At 40.3% G+C, this 22461-nt stretch overlaps 1 protein-coding gene across 1 annotated transcript in view; it reads left to right on the top strand.

Annotated features, from left to right (window-relative positions):
* The window catches only part of NYAP2 (neuronal tyrosine-phosphorylated phosphoinositide-3-kinase adaptor 2), a 134994-nt gene that overhangs the window by 93350 nt on the left and 19183 nt on the right, over nucleotides 1-22461 (top strand). The window contains exons 4-5 of the mRNA XM_085298523.1: nucleotides 3967-4179; nucleotides 12730-12833. Coding sequence (XP_085154649.1) covers nucleotides 3967-4179; nucleotides 12730-12833 — 317 coding nt within the window. The remainder of the gene's footprint in view (nucleotides 1-3966; nucleotides 4180-12729; nucleotides 12834-22461) is intronic.

The raw sequence follows: 22461 nt of genomic DNA on the forward strand, positions 1-22461 counted from the left end.
TCAGCATGTTTTTCTTGAAACAGAAAAGCCTGGGGTTTAGGTGGAATAAGTGAGGAAAATGCGTGTTTCTGAATATTGAAATACGATGACACCTGGAAGTGCTTGAAACATTTGAATGCGTTAATGGGAGTCCTAACCAATTATATCCATAAATATTTAAAGCAGTGAATTATTTCTGGAAATTTACATTTTTATGTACTACTTTAGCTTACGAATTATTGAACAATAAAGATGCTTTCCATAACAATTTCAGCTTTCAAAATGCAGCACTTGACTGCAAAAAGATTTGCCTGTGGCCATCATATGATTCAGCAAACTCCCAGCCTAACACTGAGCTTCAGTACTTCCTTTAACCCCAAGCTCAGATTTTTAGCAGCGTGAGCTATCTTAGGTCTCATCTGTGTTACTGCACTTCTCAAATAAAAATAAAAATTGTGTAGAAACTACAGTTCATTTCAGTAAAATGTATGTGACTGGTTAGAATTCATGTTTTCAGTACGGGATCAATGTGGATAAAGGGACCATTTAAATACTTCTAGCCTTTTTACAGGCTTTCCCTGTTTAAAATACACAGTTTGATTTTCAGTTGGTGAGAGGGTTGCCACTGCATAGGTAACCCTGGACAGGAGCTACGTGCATGTCCTGCTTTCTGGAAAAAACAAGGGAAAATGCGAAGCAGTGAATGTGCTTTTGTGAGACTCGACAGTTTGTGCCACGGAGCCCGTTCCGTGGAGCTGGGTTTACAGCAGGCAGTAGCTGACAGTGTAAAAACGTCCAAGTGACTGTGACAGTCACCAAAAGGCTCCAGTAATGCTCTATGGCCTGGGAACGGAGCAGAGAGTTTTTAATCAAGGAAGAACTAGCATGGTGATTTTTTAAATTGAATTTGAGTATTATTCCCTTTTACAGCCATTAATGAAGCTGAAATTATTTTAAAATCCCCCACAAATTATTTGAGCAAAAGTGAGGCATTAAAAATAACTTTTTTTTCATTTTTTATGTATTCTAAAGTGAGCAGGAAAATAATATTACAAAAAACTATATAAAAGGCTAACATGTTTTCTGTGCGTCAGTGTTACTGATAATGATCACCAAATAACAGTGATTTGGGTGCTGTGATGGGTTGCATGACATTATAATCTGTTTCAATCTGCTTTTCATTTTTAGAATATATTACTTTTTAGATAAACTGAGAACTGAAAACCCCCAAGAAAGGATAGTGGAATGCAAATTTATGAAGTCTAGGCAGCCAGCTGAAAACTGATTTTCTACACCTTATAAAGAAACAGACTATAAGCCAAGTTTTTATTTAGTCTGAATATTTCCATCGTTTCCAGCTGTTTGCAGAGAACTGCTGCATTTTGATTCTGCTGATAATAAAACTAAGAACGCACAAATCATTTCTATCAAGGAGCAAGTACAAATGCTTCTCTGTTAAATAAACTGAAGTGGATAAATCCTTACTGCTCCACACTAAGGGCCGGCTGCCTGCGTGTGTGAGATTTCGAGGGGCGATGTTCAAGTAGCGTCAATGGGACTCATACAGAGACGGTTTTCACTCAGGTAATCACAGCATTGCCAGGAGCAGCCAAATGACACGGTAAATTAATTCTATTGAATGATGCATTAAGCTGATGGGGCATTCATAAGGCCATACTCGGTATTGTTTAAAGCATATTCTGTCCTTTTCGATTTCTGCTGGTTTCGCTGGAAAGTGAGAGCTGCAGCCTAGAGGGAAGGCCGTACCAGCAGACAGTCATATGTATTATTTCCAAACAATTCTGGAACTTTGTTCATGTCTTCTCTTTCTCCAAATGTATGGCATCTAGAAGAAGTGCATGCTGCTGGTTTAAAGAAACATTTGAGATATGTTTGCTTGTAACTGTTACGCGAAAAAAGTATAGTAACATTTTCTGACGGATTAATGCTCGGAAGAAACACAAGGCAGAGCATCTTTCTTTATTGATAACTGAAACAGTTCAAATCCAGTTCTGATTTGGCGTCTACATTTCTTTGCATGGCTTTTTGTATTAGCTAGTCCCTCTGAGCAGCTACAGACAGAGCTATGTTACAGACATTTCAGAGCAAAGGCCCCTGAAAGGCAGATGTCATGTTGTGTGGATGCACAGTGTTATTCAGCCTTGTATCCTGCTGGGGTTACCAAACAGGAAAAACAAGCAGTTTGGATTTTCATTGTGGTATCTTTTTGCATATGTTAAAGTAGGTAAGTGACCTAAAAGTTGAAGGAAGTGGTTTGACTTTTGAGGCTCTTTGTCACACAAAATGTTTGCTGAATACTATTTATGCAACTTGCTAACTGAAATTGTTATATAGATTTCTATTGGAAACTTATCACTGTGAATAATAAAAGAAAGCCTTAGAGATTGGGATATGATGTCATTATCATTAATTTTTTTTTTACCATTAACTGATAGTATTTCTTGAAATATGTTAATGATTGCCTATTGCACTGCATATCCAATTAGACATTATATCTCCTATATATTACTTTCTTGAAGAAACTTCTAAATGATTGTTGTTTCTTATAGACAAGCTCATCTACCGACTAGAATGTCAAAGAACTCAAAATACCACTTTTTATTACATAGAGAAGGTCTCTTACATACCATTTAGATAGCTATTATCACCTGTACCACTGGTTACTGCAGCAAGGGTGAACAACTAGTGGGTTTTTCAGCCACGTACAGATTGAGGTGGTGTGAAGGTGGCTGTTACTCTGGGACTGTATTATCTGAGTGGCAGCTATTGCTGGACTGTCCCACTTCGTGGTCAGGAGATTAATGAGGACAGGAAAACGTTGCTGAGGCGAATGTTCTGACTCTGGCAGTCCTGCATGCCCTGACCACCACCGTCCTGCTGGACGTGGTGCTCCCTGAGGAGCTGCTGTCATCTCCAGCCTGCCAATGGCTCCTGGCAGTCCTGCCTCCCCTTGGCTCTCCCAAATCTGGGGAATGTCTCTTGCAGCCACAAAAAGACTTTGAGATAGGGCTCAAGGGAAGGTTTCCCATCTGAAAAATTTAAATCCCAAGACTGTTGATACATGCTGAAGTTAAGATAGAGAAGGGGGTTCATTTATAAACCTGGATGACTAAATTGAGAGTGTGAATGGTAATTAGATGTTATGATTTAAAGTAATTTCTTAATGTTCCTTCTGTATATGTTTTTTCATGTGAATTTTTCACAGCAACAGATGGAAAAGTTTGGGAATGGATTATTTCTTTGGTGCATTGCTCAACCATCAAGAAATGAAATAAGAGTAGCAGAAAGAAACAGAAAATCACCAGCCATGAAGAAAGCAGGCATCACTGCTTTACTTGAAAAATCATTCACCTGTTCTTTTGAAATTTCTCCTCCTTATATTGCCTCATGGTATTGCTAGTAGAAAGTCATTTTCTGACTTCAAGGATTTTTTCACCAAGTGAAATTTTATCCCCTAGGGTACAGTGCTGGGCACAGCAGAAATATTAACACTGGACAGTTTTGTGGATCTTGTACCTTTTATTAGTGCTTGTGACAACTTACAAATATATTACTTGCACAATATTGCCTTAGGAGAGAGCTTCTTTGGAAAGCACCTGGAGAAAAAATTATTTCCAAAGAAACGACAGCTGAAAAGAATTGAAGTATTTTCCAAAATTGTTACTAAAAGCATAATTTCGTAGCATATCATTTTCAAAAAAAAATATATTTTTGTGGCATGTAAAAGTTGTGACAAGAAAGTCACATTGTACCCACCTACTGCATTGTGTCTGTTTTTAGTAATTTGCAAGTGTGTTGAAACCAACATTCAGTGTAGGTTTTAGGAGTAGAAGGTAAAATTGTGATGTAAGTTGCTCTTGCAAGGTTTATGATTGGTTTATATGGAATATTGAGTGAAATATTGTTATATGATACAAATAATTAGCAGGCAGTCTGTAACAATATGTGGTCTTGTGTATTTTGTAGAACCACTGGATGAGCTGAAGATCAGAAGTCACAGCACTGAACCACTACCAAAGCTGGAAAACAAAGAGAGAGGAGGCCATCACGGGACAGCTTCTTCCAGGGAGCCAGTCAAAGCTCAGGAATGGGATGGCACACCAGGGCCACCAGTTGTATCCAGCAGGCTGGGGAGATCTTCTGTCAGTCCAACCATGCTGGCTGGAAGCAACAGCTCAGGTACGTCCAAGTAGGAGAGCAAGGAGTATCTCCTCAATCTCCTCAGGAGAGCTGAAGGATATCTAAAGATACGCAGGTGAAGACAAACATCTGTATCTTTTAGGCTTCCAAATAACTTAAAAAATCTGCCCATTATGTTCCTGTAGTAATGAGTGTTGTTCTGTCTGCTTGTGCTCCGTATTTGGATAGGGTTGGAATCATGGTAAGTAGTGTAAACATGCCATGCAACTAATGTAACAGAAATAAAGAATTCCCCTGATGCTGAGGGACACTGTGGCAAAGAGTCTCTCTGCCCAGTTGCACCTCAGAAAGAAATTTGCAAATTCAGATGTCACATACACTGACAAAAACACACTGTGCAGAAACAAGACTGTCTTATTGATATGCATAGTGAGTGGACACAGGCAGCCTTTGCTTTATGCTTACGTGCAAAACCCTAGAAAAGTGGCTACAGACTTCAGAAGTCATACAAATTCCTGTATATCCGTTTTATCCATCAAATTGCATATATATAAAATAGTGAATTGCTGTAAATCGCTGAAATCTAATGCAGCCTGATTTATAAAATAACTAAGCCAAGCACAATTAATACATGAATTTACATCTATGATACGTAAAACTCTGAGATAACTTTTGAGGTTTGACAGGTCACGTGAAAGAGCAACGTCTTGCCTTTTTGATTGTGAAAAATATACACTTCAAAACCCATTGACATGTATAGCACTGCAGCCTCATGACCAGTCCTCCGTACGAGTAACACCATTAATGGGCTACTCAGACAAGAAGGTGTTCCTGTAAAGGGGTCTGTTGGAGCAGTCGGTGGCAGAGATTAGTCTTTTACAGTGCTGAGCTAGCAGAGCTACAAGCCCCTCACCCAGAACATTGCTTCCCTGCACGGTAACGGACCGCTCATTTTACTTGCATTGCTGGAAATGACACCAGAAGCTCAGTATAGAATTTGAACAGACTTTACTCGTGATCCTTTGCTGCAATCTTTTACTCTGGGGTTCTTGGTATAGCCCTCCCCCCCATCCGGTCCTGCCTGGTGCCTGGGGCAGCGAAAGTGACTTTTAAGCAAATCTCATGATTTTAACCACAGATTGTTTGAGTGTTAATACCTTCTGTGTACTTGTGTGTTCTCATAAAGTGTTCTAGTAAGTAGGCATTTGCCAGACAGCTGTAAGAGCCTACAGCTTTGTTAAAAATTCTCTTCCAAGTACTTCACATACACTAATGAGACCTTGCTCTAAGTGCTACAGTCATCTGTGCTAATGCCAATAGAAACGGGGGGTTAAAGGTACCAAATCAGAATAATAGGACATTAGATGCTAAGGCCAAAGGGGTGTACCAGCCCCTTCCGTTCTGCCAGATTAACAGTACTGGACAGAACGGAAGGGAAATGAGTAGTGGGGAGTGAATTCTTAGCAAAATGCATTACTTCTGTCCAACTTTTCTGTGTGTTTTATTTTAAAGGCTTGGTTGATCTCCAAAAGCAGACAAAACATGTTGGCCACAGTGTTTATTTGGCACCAGGAGACTGTAATAGCTGTTGAATCATGCCTTGATTTAGTTGACTGTGCCTTTGTCTTACATAGCTAGGATTTTCAAAGACTCTCATGGAAAGAAAAATTACAGAAATATTTTATGGCCTGAATTTAGACTCCTTTTTTTTATGATGAAAAACTGTGAGCTGATTATGATTTTCCTTTCCCCATAGTTTTTATGACATTTCATCTGATGAATATTGCCTCTCATCTGCCACAAATATTTTTCCCCTGTGTCTCTAACTGTTGCCTGAGCAACATGTTTTGCCTTTAGTCGGTGGGGCATTGCATTCAAAATGCTACACACACTTCTCATCAGTGAACTTGTACGTGAAAACTATAAGAGTTTATTCTTTGCAAATAAATTAGAATTGTAACGGAATGCAACAACAAAGATGTAATCTGTATGGATCCAAATATTTTGGGGAGTCAAGGAGATACAGTTATTCTGTGCTAGCAATTTGGGACTTAAATTTGCCACAGGGCCAAATAAAACCAGGGCAGGGCAGTCCCTATTATAGTGATTTGTTGTTGTTCTCTTTCCAGCATCATAGTTAACAGAGAAAAGACCTATATTTGTGTGGACATGTCCTTGAAAAAACACAGCTAGCTCCTACTTTGCAGTGGGTCCTGGTCACTGTTGGGATGCAATTAGGTCACTGCTGGGACAGTTTGAAGAAACAGCATTGAATTATTCTGGGGGAAAATGGAAATGATCTGAAAGGACTTTTCATGCATGTGTTCGGTGGGCAACCTTGCTGAGACACAGATTAAGCAGGAATTAGAGTTCAAGTGAATATGTGAGTGAGAAGTGATTTTACGTGGGTTCTCCAGATCTCTGCACCTGCAAGGATGATCAGAGGCGAAAAGAACCATCTCCAGTCGAGAACTTGAACTTCTTGTTCATTTTGTTCAAGTGAGCCTGGCTTGTCAGATGCACAGGGACGTCACTAGCCCTAATGACCGACTGATCTGTCACATAATTCTTTAAGGCCACTTTCTGTCTCTTGGCATCTTGTTGTTTCTTATGGAAAGTGGTGTTGGTGTTATTGGGGCATGCTGGCTGTTCAAAAGCTCGCTGCAATTGTAGTGAAAAGGCAAAGGATCACTATGAAACAGAAGGTTGGGATAGCTTAATAGCAGGAGCTTCGAAGAGTATTTTCTGGAATGTTGCCTTTCTTTTTCTTTTTCTTTTTCTTTTTCTTTTTCTTTTTCTTTTTCTTTTTCTTTTTCTTTTTCTTTTTCTTTTTCTCTTTTTCTTAACTGAAACCATGCAGTGTTTTGCATTGCCACCTGCTGCTAGAGACAAGCACTGCACTGCCTTTTAAATCAGAATCACAGAATGGTTGAGGTTGGAAGGGACCTCTGAAGATAATCTAGTCCAACCTGCCTACTCAAGTTGTGTCCTATTTTTAAATCACCATCAGCTTGTCACTCAGCCAACCCATTTAGCATTCAGGTTGAAAATGTAGCGGATAGTCGGGAAGAGAGTAACTGCCATTCCTTCATTGGAACTGGTGGTGAAGATTGTGGTGGAATTGCAAACATAATGAAGAGTAAAGTACAAGCTGTCTGGGAATGCAGCGTGCTTGTGAAGGCTGAGGTGCAAGGTGCATTCATCTGCACAAGAAGGGAGTAGTGGCAAAAAGTAGCAATCTACTCCAGCTGGGCCACTTCACCCAAAGACTGAGTATTCCCATCGACCCTGTATTCTCCCCTCAAAGGCAGTGTTAAGGTATCACTGGGCTGCTAAATCCTCAGGGCATCTTCAGATGAAGGTGACTTAATGCTGGAGGTAGAAGTAGCCCTCTGAACAAGGTCCAGTCACCAAGACGTGGTGGTTCTGGAGCTTGCTTACGCTGGTCATGTTCTCAGGACACAAGTGCTCCTAGCAGTGCCTGTCGTCTGAAATAAAATAACTAGTACTGGGGGCTGCACACTGTGGGGAGGAAGGTACCAGCAGGGCAGGTGGAGAGCATGTGTACGCTCTCCAGTGTGTGGAGCGTCATTATCTCAGAGCCTGGTGGTTAAAGAGCACGCTGCTCTCCACACCGGTGGCTTTGCCGTCATTTAGAATGATGCAATTGCCAAATTGTCCATTTGGTCTAGAGCCCTGAGACCGACAGTATCCCATGCCAGAAGGTTCAGAGGAAAATAATAAGTTTAAGGGAAAAAAAAAAAACACTACCAGCAGGATTTGTTTATTCCTTACTTCATTGCCTCGGTTGTTGTCATAGACCTTGATTTAAAACACCCTCCGTCTAACGCAGGGTTTTTTCTCATTATCTCGCTTGGGTTTGAGTTTTGCTAAGCTTTTGGCCTTTTGATTTCTGCTACACTGAGTTCCAGAGTTTTTAGTGTTCCATTTTTGAAAATAGTTCAGCTTACATTAATTAAGTTTAACTGAGCAGCTTCTGCAGGTGAAGCTCAAAAATATTTTTAAGTGGCAAAGTATTATTACACACTTTCTTCTAGCTTAAGATTTCATATTTCAAGTTACGTTACAGCTTACTCGTCCTTTTTAGGACACCAATATGGCTAAGCCAATATGAAGTTATTAGATGTGATTAATTTTTCCAGTATGCATGTTTCCTTTTTTTTTCCTTTTTCTTTTTTTTGCATGTGATTACTCCATAGCCTGTCACGTCGCCTTGTTTAATTCAAAACGTGCTTCTTGGCAGCTGTAGCAAATAAGCAATATTTTTCTTTTCATGTGCGAAGAAGAGACTGTGACAGGATAAGAAGCTTCTCCAATGTAAGTGACAAGCAGAGTATTTTTTTGAATTAAGACTAGGATAGGCAGAAAGAAGTCCTCCTTGGATAAATAAAAGAACTCTTCCAGTTAAGATTCAAAAATAAAAATCATGCAGAGCTGTTGTATTTTTAAAGAATATAGGAAACCATATCACAATGGTATAAAACTGATGAAAAATATTTCCAAAAAATCAAGTCTCATCGCAGCATTTTACTTTAAAAGAATCCATAGACACCCCAAACCTCCCTGCAACCAACCAAACTCAAACATCTTTACTTAAGATTAGGTAACACACTTGAAAAATAGGCCATTTATATGGGTGCTTAACTGCATAATTAGGTACTCTGTTTTCGGCAATCATATTTGTAATTGTATAATTCTGTGTTCGGCATTTTCTCCTAAAGTTCTCATCATTAATGTTGTCCTTGGGGCTTTTCCTTTATGTCCACCTGTGATCCTGCTAGCATGAGCCGGACTCACCTCACACCTGGAAGTCCATTAATACAAGTCCCATTTTAGCTGACCACATTTGCAGGTTTACTTTAGGGACTGACGGCAGAGGGGGCTGGGGCTCCGACCACTAGGACTGCTGAGAGACTCGCTGGTGCTCTGGGGCATGTAACAGCAGACAGATACCTTGCTGAGCAGTATTCCCTGCTAGCATTACTCTGCATCTGGTCCTGACTCCTGGAGGCGGTTCAAGCCCTTACTGAGCCCCATGTTTTTCAAAACAGGGCACAGTGTGAGGGATCTGTCATTTGAAGCTGTGCAAAACAGCAGTGCAAAAGCTGATCAGTTAAATGTAGCAACTGAATCTTACGAACGTATTCATGCTTGACATAACTAGTTAAAACATACAGCAGCAGCAGCTCTGCAGCTGCCCAAAGCAATCTGCTGAACTCAAGCCTCATGATGCCCATCGATTGCAACGGGCATCTCTAATGGCTACTCAAGTGCTCTGCATCCTCTGGCCCCTGTCCAGTAAAGCACTTAGACATATGCCTATGTGTTCTCTAGCTTAGCAGTAGGCTGTTAGCCCTTGTCAGCATTTGAGTGGCTTACAGCAATGTCAAAAAACTCCTGGTTGTGGATTCAGACTGGGTCTTCTATTTGGAGGGGAGCCCTTGGTACCCTCTCCCCAGCAATTTTTATTAAGAACCAGGGGACACATCCACACAGTAAAGCAAAGCACACTCAATGGATGTGGTGCTAAGCTAACTTCATCAGTATGGGTCTAAATGTATTTTAACTTGTATTATCGTGGACCTTAAGCAAACAGATTGTCCTGAGAGGATGAATATCTATAGAGCCTTCCTCGTGTTCTTACTGGGCTGACTGGCAAAACTCTCCTGCTCCACACCACACATCACTGTCACAGAGGAGACTACTCAAGAAGTCTCGAAACTACTCATTTCAGATGTTAATAGTGAACTATCTCATATTGTCCACACGATACTTTCACTAGAAACCATCCCTTGTTTCTCTTATTTCTTTTTAGACAGCCTAAAGCAGAAGTTATTATTTCAAGTGATCGTTGTACTCAAAATGCAGTCAGCTTCAGAACCGTGAATAAAGTTTACACAATTCAGAAACAACATGCTGCAGAATACAGAGCAATGAGTTGGGCATCACTTATGTGGGGGACTATTTAGGGACTTTTTTTTTCCACAGTAGTGTACAGTATGAAGCTGTTACTCACAGCACAAATTGCAGTAAAATGGAGTATTTATTCGGTTTAAAAATATTCCCACTGAAGCCAATGGAATGGGTCTTAAAAAAACCCAGCATTTCCCTTTTAGTGCATAATGCAATCTCAAACTTTAAAAAGCTAGAGGGAGCCTTGTCTGGAATCTCTCTTGGTAAAGATCACCGTGGAAATTGCAGTAGTTCTCTTAATACTGTAAAATATATTACAGGGAGATAAAGAAGGAAATAATACTTCATCCGAGTGTGATAGATTTTATTTCTTTGATGCTAGATGAAAGGACTGTCTTTGGCAAGGAAATGGTAATCTCTTGTTGTTGCACATATATCCAAATTGGAAATTATGACACTTTTCTCTACTTTCCCAAAGCAAAGAAAACAACTCCAAAGGAATGGCAAACAACTCCCTGGGAGTTTTTGACATACTGGGTGTCAGATTTTGCTTATTATAGCAAAAACTCTGTGTTTCTACTTAACAGTAGGGGAAAACAACGAAAAAAAAAACCCACAATTTTTGCCGTCACTGAAACCACAGCAAAATTTCACGAGGGATCAGACATGAGGTCCATTATTGTATCTCTGTTACTGAAGGAAACAATCAGAAGTCTGGCGCACAGTCTATGTGAAATCAGAACAAAAACAAACCTAACAAAACCTTCAGAATAACTGCCCAAGTCCCCCAAAAAATCAAAATAACAGATTATGTACATAATGTAAGGGTAAGGGAGGGAGTCAGTCTGTTCTTTTCTTCGTGCTTATTGCCATGTTGGTTCATGTTATATTCGCCGACTGACTGGGGATGAGTGAATTGAATAATGCATTTGTCAAACAGCATAAATATTTTTTCTGTTTAGCCAGCTGGATGTTAACCAGCCTATTAATATTTAGTTGATGAATATTCACCCATACAGATGATTTCATTGGTCTGAGTTCTCCAGCTTAAGTGAACAGCTCTTCTCCATACCCACCTGAATTCTGCAGTATCTTCGGAAAATAAGCAGTTAAGGTGACAACGAGGAAGTCAGGGAGGTGGAAGGAATGTTCTTCACCATGCTGTTGGTGGAGGGTGTAAGGTGCCCACTGTCTTGAAATTTCCAAGAGCTGCCGGGTGACCTTTGGGAAGTGCCAGAGATGGATCTTATTCCTCTTGAACAATGGACCAACCAGTGGCTAGCAAAGGTACTAGAGATCCCATGAGGGGGAGAGATTTGTATGAAGCAAATAGAGACAAAGCAGCACTGTTAGGCATGAGAAAGTGCGTTTCAGAGACACACAGGCAAAAAAGATATATGAGAAAATGTGTGCTTCAAAGGCAGATTTTCTAAACCAGGATTGCAGGAGGCATATGTCCTTCCTCTCTTCTTGAAAAGAGGAGACTGAATAGGAGATACTCTTTCAACCTGTCATAAGGAAGCACGGTATTATTATTGGTTGTTATTCAGATTAAAGCTGAAAGATGTCATCCCATCTATCATTGGGAGACTACTATTGTACAAACTGAATCTGCCCGGTGTGATAGTCCTTGGTTTCAGTGTTTATACACTAAATAGAAAAGAGAAGTGCAGGGTCGAGAGGAAAACTCATAAAACATGAGCAGGATGAACATGTTCATCCAAGCTAAAAGTCTTGGATTGCGAAGAGGTATTTCCTCTGTCATAAACAGGAAGTGTCGTAGGACAAGTGTTTGGCAGAAACAGGTAGACCTTTTCTCAGGAAAAGAGTTTGTTCTAAGCCAGATGTGGGATGTCACATACTGTACGGCAGTATGCTTGTGTCAGCATAGTTCAGACACACCAACCTTCTTCCAGGATTGCTGAGCTTCTTATTTAGAAGACTAAAAAGCTATGCACTTTCTGTGCAGTTCTACTCTGGAATTGAATTTTCTCTTTTAATTCAAAGCCACCTCCACTTCTATTGCTTCTATTTTGGGGAACTAAATTCAGAATTCGACACTGTTGAAGTTCATATTTGTATTCTTTCTTCCCTACTTTCTGTCTGATTGCAATTCAATGCCATTAATATCAGATTTCCCAGTGATCTTTGTGACCTTCCAAATCTCTGAGCAGCACAGTATCTTCACCGTTTGTATACGTTTTCTTCCTTTTTTCTCTTTTTCATGCCTTCCCTCAGCGCAATCACCCTTTGGGCTACCGTCTCCTTCTTCCTCAGCTCTGGGGTGGAGAGATGAAACCACAAGCCTCTGTAACTCCCTTAGTCACTGCCATATTTAATGAGGAGTAGAAGAGGGCACTGGGGAGGAGCAAGAAAGTTTCCTTGACATGCCTCCTGCCTGCCTCCTGTTTTATGCTCTATAAATCAGATCCAGAGATACCTCCAGGGAAGAAGGAGGCTGGAATGTGGGATAGGCTCTGTCCTAATCCCCATTCTTCTGATGCCAGCTTCTTTTCATCATGCAGCCCAAGACCACCTAGAAACTTAGTCTGGGTTCTCAATTTCAAAGGGATCCAGGGTCCACCATGTTTCAGCTTACTGCAGCACTAACCAGCTTCTAGTTCACTCTTGTTTTTCTTCTCTCTTCCTTCCTAGAGCCTAAAACAAGTTGTAGATTAGGTCGGTCTGCGTCCACTTCAGGTGTGCCTCCTCCATCCGTTACTCCGCTCAGGCAAGCCAGTGATCTTCAGCCGAGCCAGGTACCATCGTTAGCCAATCGTGAATGACTTCATGTGCTGCAACATGCCAAATGTTTCTCACCTCTGTGTCTGTCATTTGTTACAGTAAAAGATTATTTTTGGTTTTTGTCTTTATTTTCTGTGCGTGTGTGTGCATTTGTGTGTGCACATCTCTCATTGGTAATGAAATTCCCCTGGCCACAGGCAGGAGAATTTTCTTTCCTCTTAATTCCTATATCCTTTTCTGTCTTCATTCTGTAATAGAAATGTAGTAAAGCTGTATTGTATGAATTGGCTGTGTTTTTTTTATTATTTTTTCATGTTTTGTGTACTTTTTTACTGTCTTTAAAATTTATCAAACTTTGATAAATTTAATCTATGTTTCAGTGTAGATTTCTTTTAAATGTCTTGTCTAAAGCACTTGCACCAATGTTTGTCAATGACTTGTACATACCTTTGAATTTTGCCCAATTGTACTATAATAATTGTGCCAGTCTTACCTTTGTTTTGAGCTCGGTGCATGATTGTATTACACTGTGATTTATCACTGTCCTGAAAATTGCTCTTACAGCAAGTTACTTTGTTTAGTTAAGGCAGCTGGACTCTCTTCAACCACAGACCGTGTAATGCTTACATGTCTATTGAATACTCTGCTGTAGTTACGTTTATTGTATGTTGTTAGGAATCAAAAACCAAACTGAAAAGGTAAAATCTCCTTGTATCTTAAACAAAGATACTTTTCCTTTCTTTCCATCAAGAACCAAAATGCCACGCAGACCCTTGAGAAAGAAATGTGAGTGTTTGGGTTTGGCAGGTTTCTCCAACAGAGAGAAAGAAATGCAAAAGAAATAAAGACATGGGAAACCTATACTTACCTTTATTTTTTATGCTAATGCTGAAATTGTATCATTTTGCTGCACAGATGTGTATTATTAGTTTGACAGAACTAACTGCTGAGAATAGCAATTGAGAGAGAAGATTTCACTTAAACGTGATGTGAATGCCTTCTATCAAGCTCAAAGCATTCCAGTTTTGTATTGTTTGCGCGTGCGTGTATGGGCCTACACATCACTGTGTGTATGTGTGTGGCTATACATATACACAGAGCCATAAACATATATGTATAGATGTGTACATACATATATGTATATAAACATGCACCAATACATACCCCCATACACATATACACACACCCTTACTTAGAAGGTGAATTTTTGATTGGCTTTCAGGGAATCAGTCCCTCATAAGGCCACTGAATTTCAGTGAGATTTGAGGAGAAAACTCCCGAGGACAGCTTTCTAAGTAAGCCCATACTTAATTTTGTTGTAGCTTGGGGAGTTTCATCAGGAAGTTCTTGGCCAAAGCAGAGGCTAGAGGAGTAATGTCAATTTACTCAACCCAGAGAGCCAACTACTTGTTAGGAAGGTTGTATATAGATACCCTGGTCCTTACAGGTTAAAATTCTTTAACATGCCAAACGGAAGCTATTCCACTACTTTTGAGTCCTGCTGGAAACAACGTCTAAATGAATCTTGCACATTACTAAAATATATTTTGCATCAGAAAATCAGACCCGTAATGGTGACTCACAATGACAGCCTGTTTAAATACAGTATCAAGTGTTCCTTCATCTAAGGAAGAAATTAGGGCAATTGTGCTTTCAAATGCCCCAGTGTTCATGTAATATGTGATTTTTTTGATTAAATAAGTCTTACAGCAGGCATGATGCTTTGCTTCTTAGTGGCAAAGGCATCTTGGGAGTTTTGAAGGGGTTTTAGTCTCTCAGCTTATATTAAGAAATAAACAATAAGCCTTGAAAGCAGAAACTGGTGTGATAGGAGAGATAATGAGCCTCTTAGAAGCTGCAGCCAGGGTTCACTGAAACTGTGAAGGAAAAAATCCACCTCACTTAATAAAGAAGAAAGGAACAAAGACAAAAAGGGGAGTTTTCAAGTGACTGTAGAGGGTATTCTTGTTAATTTAGTAGTGTATGATATGGACTTGAATTCATGAAAAACAGAAAAAATTGGTAGAAGCTTCCATGTAAGTCTTCCCCTTAAGCTGTCAATCTATTGTAGTCAATTTGTTAAGTTGTCGTTTATTATGATGGCATAATTTTTCAAATTTTCAAAAAAAATCAGATTTTTCAAAACTAGGATGATTCCAGTTGAATGGCAAAAGTCTCAATGTCTCTGTGGCAGATACAGACTTTACTTAGATTCTTTTCTTTATTCACCTACCTTTTCTGTTTATCTTAATGTGCAAATAATCTATGGCAGGTAAAATGTGTTGGGAAATGGCTGAGATGTTAGCCCATTCTGAGTCTGATAGATTGCAGCATAGAGGCTATTTATTTTAGTATACTGTGGCTATTACAGAGTATTGATACTGGTTTCCTTAACCACATCATAATCCACAAAGTTAGATTTCCAAAAGATTAAGAGGACACTTTTTGTGTGAGATGAACACAACGGACTCTGACAGAAGGACACAAGATAGAGCAGTAGATCAGGAAAAGTATGTATTATCAGTTTTCTCAAATCTTCACAGATCCCAAACTGATTTTTTTTCAAAACATTTAAGCTGCTTGGGAAAAACTCAGATTTGCAACTGAGTTCTCCAAGGCCCATCATTTTTAATACAAAACGATTTGTGTGAATGCTTACTAATTAAAAATAAGTCTGAACTAAGGAAATCCACATTTTAATCCTGATCAAATATTGGCTAATTGTATAACTATTAACTCCTCTATATCTTATTTTCACATTTGTTTATTGGTAAAGGAATTGTGAGGATTAACTAGTTAATATTCATGGCTATTAATATTTTTATGATGTATAGATGCTGAGAGTTATAATGATTGCTTTTAAATTAAAAAAAAAAAAGATTCTTTTCTACAAGCAGGGATGAATTATGCAACTGGTCTCTGATGGAGAACTTTGTAAATTATGTAGGTTACAGGTGGCCAGGAATTACAGACACGCTGACCCAGAAGTAGAGCACGCTATTCTAAACTTAGTTTTGGTAAATGGTGAGGGTACTTTGAAAGAGCTGGTCATAAGAAGTAGCCCTGGATTAAGCATGAATTGACACAATTTAAATTGAGAGGTAAATAAAAGTTATCTTAGAACTGAAGTTATTGACTGTACAAGGACAAAGTTTAAGAAATCAAGGAGTAGCAAAGGAATTCAGCTGGAGAGCTTGGAACTGTAATATGACACTAGTGTGGATTTTTTTTGAGCTACCAAAGTGGCAAATAGCTTTTATATCCTAAAGATGGGAGTGTAACTAGCAGAGAAGTGTTGTAGATACCATACAAGGGGACCTTGAAAAGGTTCTCCAAAGTCAGAAGGGAGCTTACAGGGAATGGAAAGGTATTCTAGAAAGTAGAGAGAGTTATATTCTAGAGATCTAGAAAGGTGTGGGTAGAATGAGAAATAGAGGAGGTCCATCGAGTTTGGCCTTTCAAAGGAAGTGAAAAAAAGTACCAGTCTTTCGTGGCCGTTCAAGCAGAGAGAGAACAGCAGAAGGAGCTAGCGCCACTACGCAAGGATTACGAAGTAGAAACCGAACACAGCCTCCGAACTCCTCAGAAGGAGACGGTGTCCCATATTGCTAGGGGCCGTGCGAGCGCGTGGGAGTCCTGCAGCAGGCACCGTGGGGTGTCTCGCTGCCGTGCTGCCGAGCGCGAGCGTGCACGTGGCAAGGGACCCTGGTAGTGACAACACTGTCCGCCTGCGCAAAGCGAGCAGGGCTGGGGTTCACAAATACCACCGCAGTACACCGATGTTCCCCTGCCTCCTGCGATTCTCCTGGTCTTCATCTCAGGATAACGAAGGATTACATAGTAGTGATGGACTCAGAAGTCTGTGTCCTCTACAACATACAGGTGCACTAAGCGTGTCCTTTTCTAGCACAAAAGGATAAAATGCTTCAAGCAACCTGCCCTGTCAAAGTCCCTCTGCTGGTCAGGAGAGCATTTCACATCCTTATTTTTACTGTACAAAAAATATCATCTCTAGATTTGCCAGGCTTCTCCTAAGCAGTCTGTAGCACACAAAATATCTACTGATTTCCGTTTTAGAAAAAGGAGCCTATGTAACTATCTCTATATTTTTTGGTGCAAATGAGTTTTGCAAAGTGATGTTTGTTTTCATTAAGATGTAGACAACTATTGGAAAATTACTTGTAATAAGCTGTATAGATTATAACAGTACATCATTATGCAGTACAGCAGTGCATGTTTATAAAGAATATCCATTATCTAAAGGAAAAATACACCCTTTGAAAGTGAAACTCCTGGTAGCTGCAATGAATTATTTCAGCTTTTCTGCAAAGCAGAGCCTATTTGCAGTCGTATTTCCACAAAACTGTACCTTATCTGCAAATGTGCAGCTTCTTGTTGTGCTGGCAGTTAGTTACTTGCTTTTCACTGGGAAGCCCGCAATGTCATTCCTTTACTGTGGTCTCCTTGAGGGATACTTGCTTCGTCTCTGGAAGGTTTGCATGCCTCAGAAGGTCTGGTGCCTTCCTGTGGGGAGGACTGGGCAGTGTTATCTATCTCCAGTTTAAATAAGGAAAAAAGCTTTAAAGTTTACAGGGATGATTAAAGAAGAATCCAAAAGCCATGGTAAGATTAGAAGGAATAATTCAGATGAGGGAATAAAAATCCATGGACAGCTATGAATTAGGAAGCTTCAAATTGCATTTATAACAGGAATGAGGAGAAAGCTAGAAGATATATCAGAATCAACACTAAACATTTTGTGGCTTTTTTTCCTTTGAAAAGCACGGGTCTGTTCATTACTTACCTGGTTATCTGTTGTATTGTTGTCCCCCTGAGCCTACAGCAAGCTGAGATCACATTTTTCTTCCCTCATAGAACCGCATCAGTGAGTACAGCACAAAAGGCATGTTATATAGACAGGCCCAGGTGATGGACAGGCTAGCCACTGTTTCTACAATTGAGAGAGTTGTCATTTAGTTTATGATTATCTCAATACAGTATAGCAAAGGGGAAAAGCCCCCATTCACAGAATGAACTTGACCATTTATTTATTGTCTTGCATCAAATGAAGCGAATCCATCAATAATTTATTTGGATATATATCTTTGATGGGCAAGAATTTTAAATATAATTTGGATCCTTAAATTCATATTTTGGCAGCTAAAGAATAAAAGAGGCTCCTTAAAAAAGGCTGAGTGTATTCTTTAGCCTAGACTTGTCCTACCTCCCTCTGAGATGTCTAAATTAGAAGTATAATGCAGGTGTGCCTGTGGATTGTGTGGAGAGGTGCCTGCAGAGGTGATGCAGCGTATCTAAAACTGCAGTCACCCTGCAGAGCTGCCTGGCTGATACTTTGGATAATTTGGAAGTTTATGCTCCTAATTTAGCACTTCTGCTGGTGCCTAAAGCTAGCTGGGGTCATTCCCAGTCTGTATGTATTAGAGGCTTTTGAACTTTTATCATCAAAGAGAAAATAGTCCTTAAAATTTCCCTTGTTTTGTAGTATAAATTTATACTTATTCAGACTCAGTCTGCAGGTGCTGAGTGTTACGGAGAAGCTCAGCAGTACAATCAGATCTGTAGTTGTCTTTGAAATGCCACTCGTCTTGATCGGGCTCGCTGGCAGAGCCTAGAGGAGAGCAGGAGCTTGTGGTGGCTGTGGGAAGTGCAGACTGGCACTTATTTCTGGTGTTTGAACCCACTAATGAAACTATTTTAAGGAAATGGAAATCCAAGAAATTTACAGAGTCCTAAAATCAGGATTTTTCCAGCATCATTTTCTACTATGTGTGTATTAAAGTATGTAGTGAAGCTGAAAGTAGCGTTCTACTTTAAATGTGTAATTGGGAGAGATATTTGAAGGTTGCTCTTCATTGGGAACATGAGAAAATGTCCCCTTGATTGTGTCTGTACCAGAGAAATCCTGGAAGAAAATGCACTTTACCTTTTGAAAGACTACTAAAAACTAGGAAAAGCCATATTTTTTCAACAACGGGCACCCAAGGCAAGGCTCCCCCTGGGCAGGCTGGTGCGGTGTTCCTGGGCAGCACAGCAGGCAGCAGGGCTGCGGGCACAGCGCTGCAGAGGTGGGGGTCCCGGGTGGGACCAATCCTTTAGATTAAGAAAAGCGTTATTGACTTTTTTTTGGGGGGGGGGGCTGCTGGCTGAAATCATAAATATTGCATCAATTAATTGCAAGAACTATGTGCAAAAACTGTTGGCAATTCAGTAAGCCCTTCCCTGCCCATACTTGCATACCCACAAAGGGGTGGCTGCAGGTCGCACCCTCGCTGGCTGCAGTGCCAGAGCACCGTACACAGCCTTGCACCACATCAGTTGTAGTTAGGGAGGAGGGAGAAGGCTTGCACTGACCTCACCTGGGCAATGCCAAATTCTGCCATGCAACAGCTTAGGTAGCATTTTGTTTAAGCCTCGGTGTTCAGGTACTAATGAGAATGCAACTAAAACCCCTGTATTTTACCATATAAAGAAATCTAGCATTAAAACTGATGTGAGACCTTATCCTGGGGGCAACTGTTCTTTATTTTTGCACTCCAGCCAAAAAACCCCAAACAAATATTTTAATTCTTCCAATTCTAAATAAAAGAATGCTAAGAGGGAAATATGCCAACCAATAAAAAGCTTAGATATCTTTTCAGCTGCTCTCCACATGTATTCTTAGACTAATACCCTGTAATTTAAGCATAGTATAAACTCACTGAATGAAATTTACAGAACTTAATAATTTAGAGTTCAACCCTGAAAGGTATGGAGTGCCCTTCAGCAATGCGGCTAAGTATTTGTCTCATGCTTAAGTACATGAATAATCTGGTACTGAATTAAGAATCACAAGCCCAGCTCTTAATGTCTCTGGCCTCAGTTGTGTATACAAAGCGTGCTGTCGTCCTTGTATGCCTTGCAAACATTGTACTCACCCTGCAATTAATGAATGCAAGAAGGGTATATTGTCACTATTACAGCTGTAGGCACCTAGACAAAATACTTCCCCCATGAATTGACATTATCAGACTTTAGTTGGCGAATGTGGGTCAGAAAGCACATGGGCTCTAAATTACTCTGTGAACATAAACTATGTATCTGTGCACTTCTGTTATTCTCAGCACAAAGTGGCAATTTTCCCCAGCAATAGCGTACAAAGGTTCCAGCACAGTCAGGAACCACCCTTCAGTTGTGAGGCTTCCTAGCAGGACCAGGCTCCTGCCTGCCCCAGTTAATGAATCCTGCTACTGAAAAACGAGCATGTATAAATCAAGACCATGCTGTTCTGTATCTGATCACAGCAGTCTTTTTTTAACTTCCATTACATGAAAGAAATACAGTAATTGCAGGTAGGTGGAGAGCTCTGAAGTATTCTTTCATCCTGTTGGAATATTTGGGAAATGGTAATAGGAAAAAAATGTGTCCTAGTAAAAGAAGTAATATCTGTTTCATAGTCTGATCCAGTGTGATCACTTGGTTCTGTAAATCCTTGCTGGATGCATTCCTCCAAGGACAACAAGCTGAAGCTAGTATCAACACTAGTGATTCTGTTTTTGTGGTTCTAGTAGAGCAGAAGGGGCTGCAATGAAAGGACCAACTTCTGTCATACTTCCTGGGTCAGAGGGGAAAAAAGAGCCTCCCTAAGCTGGAGGTTAAAGACCTCAAGTGAGATGAAAAAGTCCCAAATCCCTAGTCAATAGGAGAATTTAGCTACTACCACTCTGGGGTGACTTGTTCTTTCCTCTCTTGTTTCCTCTCATTTTCAAAAGTTTTTGAAATCTACTGTTTATTTTAGACATAGAATAGAAAAATGTGGAACAATTCGTGGGATGGTAGTGATCATTTTCTTCTTCTCTCAATACGCACATGCCAAGTCTTCCCCTTCAGCCAGTGCCGTGCCTCTGAATCTCAGTACTCCTAGAGCCAAGATCATGGTTGTTCCCTCTTTGATACTTGATCTTTTTTCTTCATTTAAAATGTATGTTCAAAGTGTGGGATACAGTCCTTTAGCCTCTTGCTCTGTAATCAGAAGTCCCATGGGTTTTTGGTCTGGATTTTCTATATACCATTTATTGCTGTGGATGGTAGCTTCTATTTTTGCCTATGAAACTACTCCTTTGAAAGGTTTTAATTGCTCCTTCTGTTTAACCATCACCATTAATAAGGCTTGTGATAGTCACTAGATCCAAAAGCTGCTTAATGTTGGCCAGTAGAATCTGCCACAGTAATTTCTGCAGTAGTCTCTGAGCGTCATATTCATAAATAAGGTTCCTGACTTGATAGTGTGTTGAATGAAACAGTCTCTGCTCCAAGGATTTATAAGCTTGTATAGCAGTATAACAAAAGCAGTAGTATAACAGAAAAGAAGTATAACCACAGAGCAAGCAGTTGTAGATAGGAGTAGGTTGGTAAGTATGTGACTGCCAGGAATTGCAAAAGCTTTGATTTAGTGCAAAGTTAGAAACTGTAAAACCTGTTTGGAGTACAAGGTACTATATCTTTGGCAGTGACTTTAATTAATTTTATATAGCATTAATACAGTGAAATGCATTTGAATGTCTAAATTCAGGAAATCAAGTAAATTTTATTAGAGACGTGTTGCAAATGATGTAAATGGCCCTCTCATGTCCAGTGGAGAAATCTTTTGACATGTGTGTAAGAGAGAACAAATGAATGCAGACTTGACTTGAATTTAGTTGATGATGCTGATTTTTCAAATGACCGGTGGGATCTGCACACCAGAGGCCCCTGTATTAAGGGAACAATTCAGTTTTCATCAAGTAAGCATGTAAAATGATTGTAAAGTCAATGCAGACTCAATGTCGATTTGAGTCTGTTGAAGTACAGGGAGCCAAAAAGACCTAATAAGCATCTACATCTGCTTCGTATCAGGCGTATACCTTCTGAGGCTCCTAACGTTGCCCTCAGCCACACATACAGAGCTTTGTGCAAGAGCCCAGTGGCCAGAGGACTTGCCCAGCTCCTACAAGACCTTTGTTGCTGCTCCTTCTAGAAGGGCTTACATCCACATCCTCCCTCCCCAGCCAGGAGAGCATCCTCTCCACCAAGCGTTTGGGAGAGGTGAGGTGCTCGGCACCTTTCTTTTGAAGATGACCACTATTCAGCAAGTAGAGGAAAGGTCATGAGACCAGGTGGGGTAGCAGGGAAGAAGTCCGTTCTTTCCTAACTCTTTGAGGAGGGACCTCATTGCCATTTTCTCATCTTCTTTCTTTTACACTTGCCCACTTCTTCTCTTTCACTCACTTGCCCCAAGCTCTCCTCCGGTCTACCCTCTCCTGTTCTCCCTCCCACTTGTTCCTTCTGAGGGGATAATCCCATCACCTGTGGCTTAACTGGTACTCAGGCACACAGAGTAGAAATAAAGTATTGCACTCAGCGGGAAAATATAAGATTTAGACACAGCTGTAGGGGATCTTGTAAGTAAGTATGTATGTAAGTAAGAAAGAAATTTAATGAGGCTTTCAGTTCCTCTGGAAGACTGTGGGAGGGAGAAGCCCTGCTGGGTACTACATGTGAGGATGGACAGGCGTGGTAGAGTCAAGGGTAGGGTGCAGAGAGGACCTCTTGGCATGAGCACTTGACGTGATGTGACCTGGGACAACTTTTACCTTGAGATAATGT

The sequence above is a fragment of the Rhea americana genome, unplaced genomic scaffold, assembly GCF_003343005.1.
Source record: "Rhea americana isolate MKP2758 unplaced genomic scaffold, rheAme1 scaffold_14, whole genome shotgun sequence".
Classification (NCBI taxonomy): Eukaryota; Metazoa; Chordata; class Aves; order Rheiformes; family Rheidae; genus Rhea; species Rhea americana.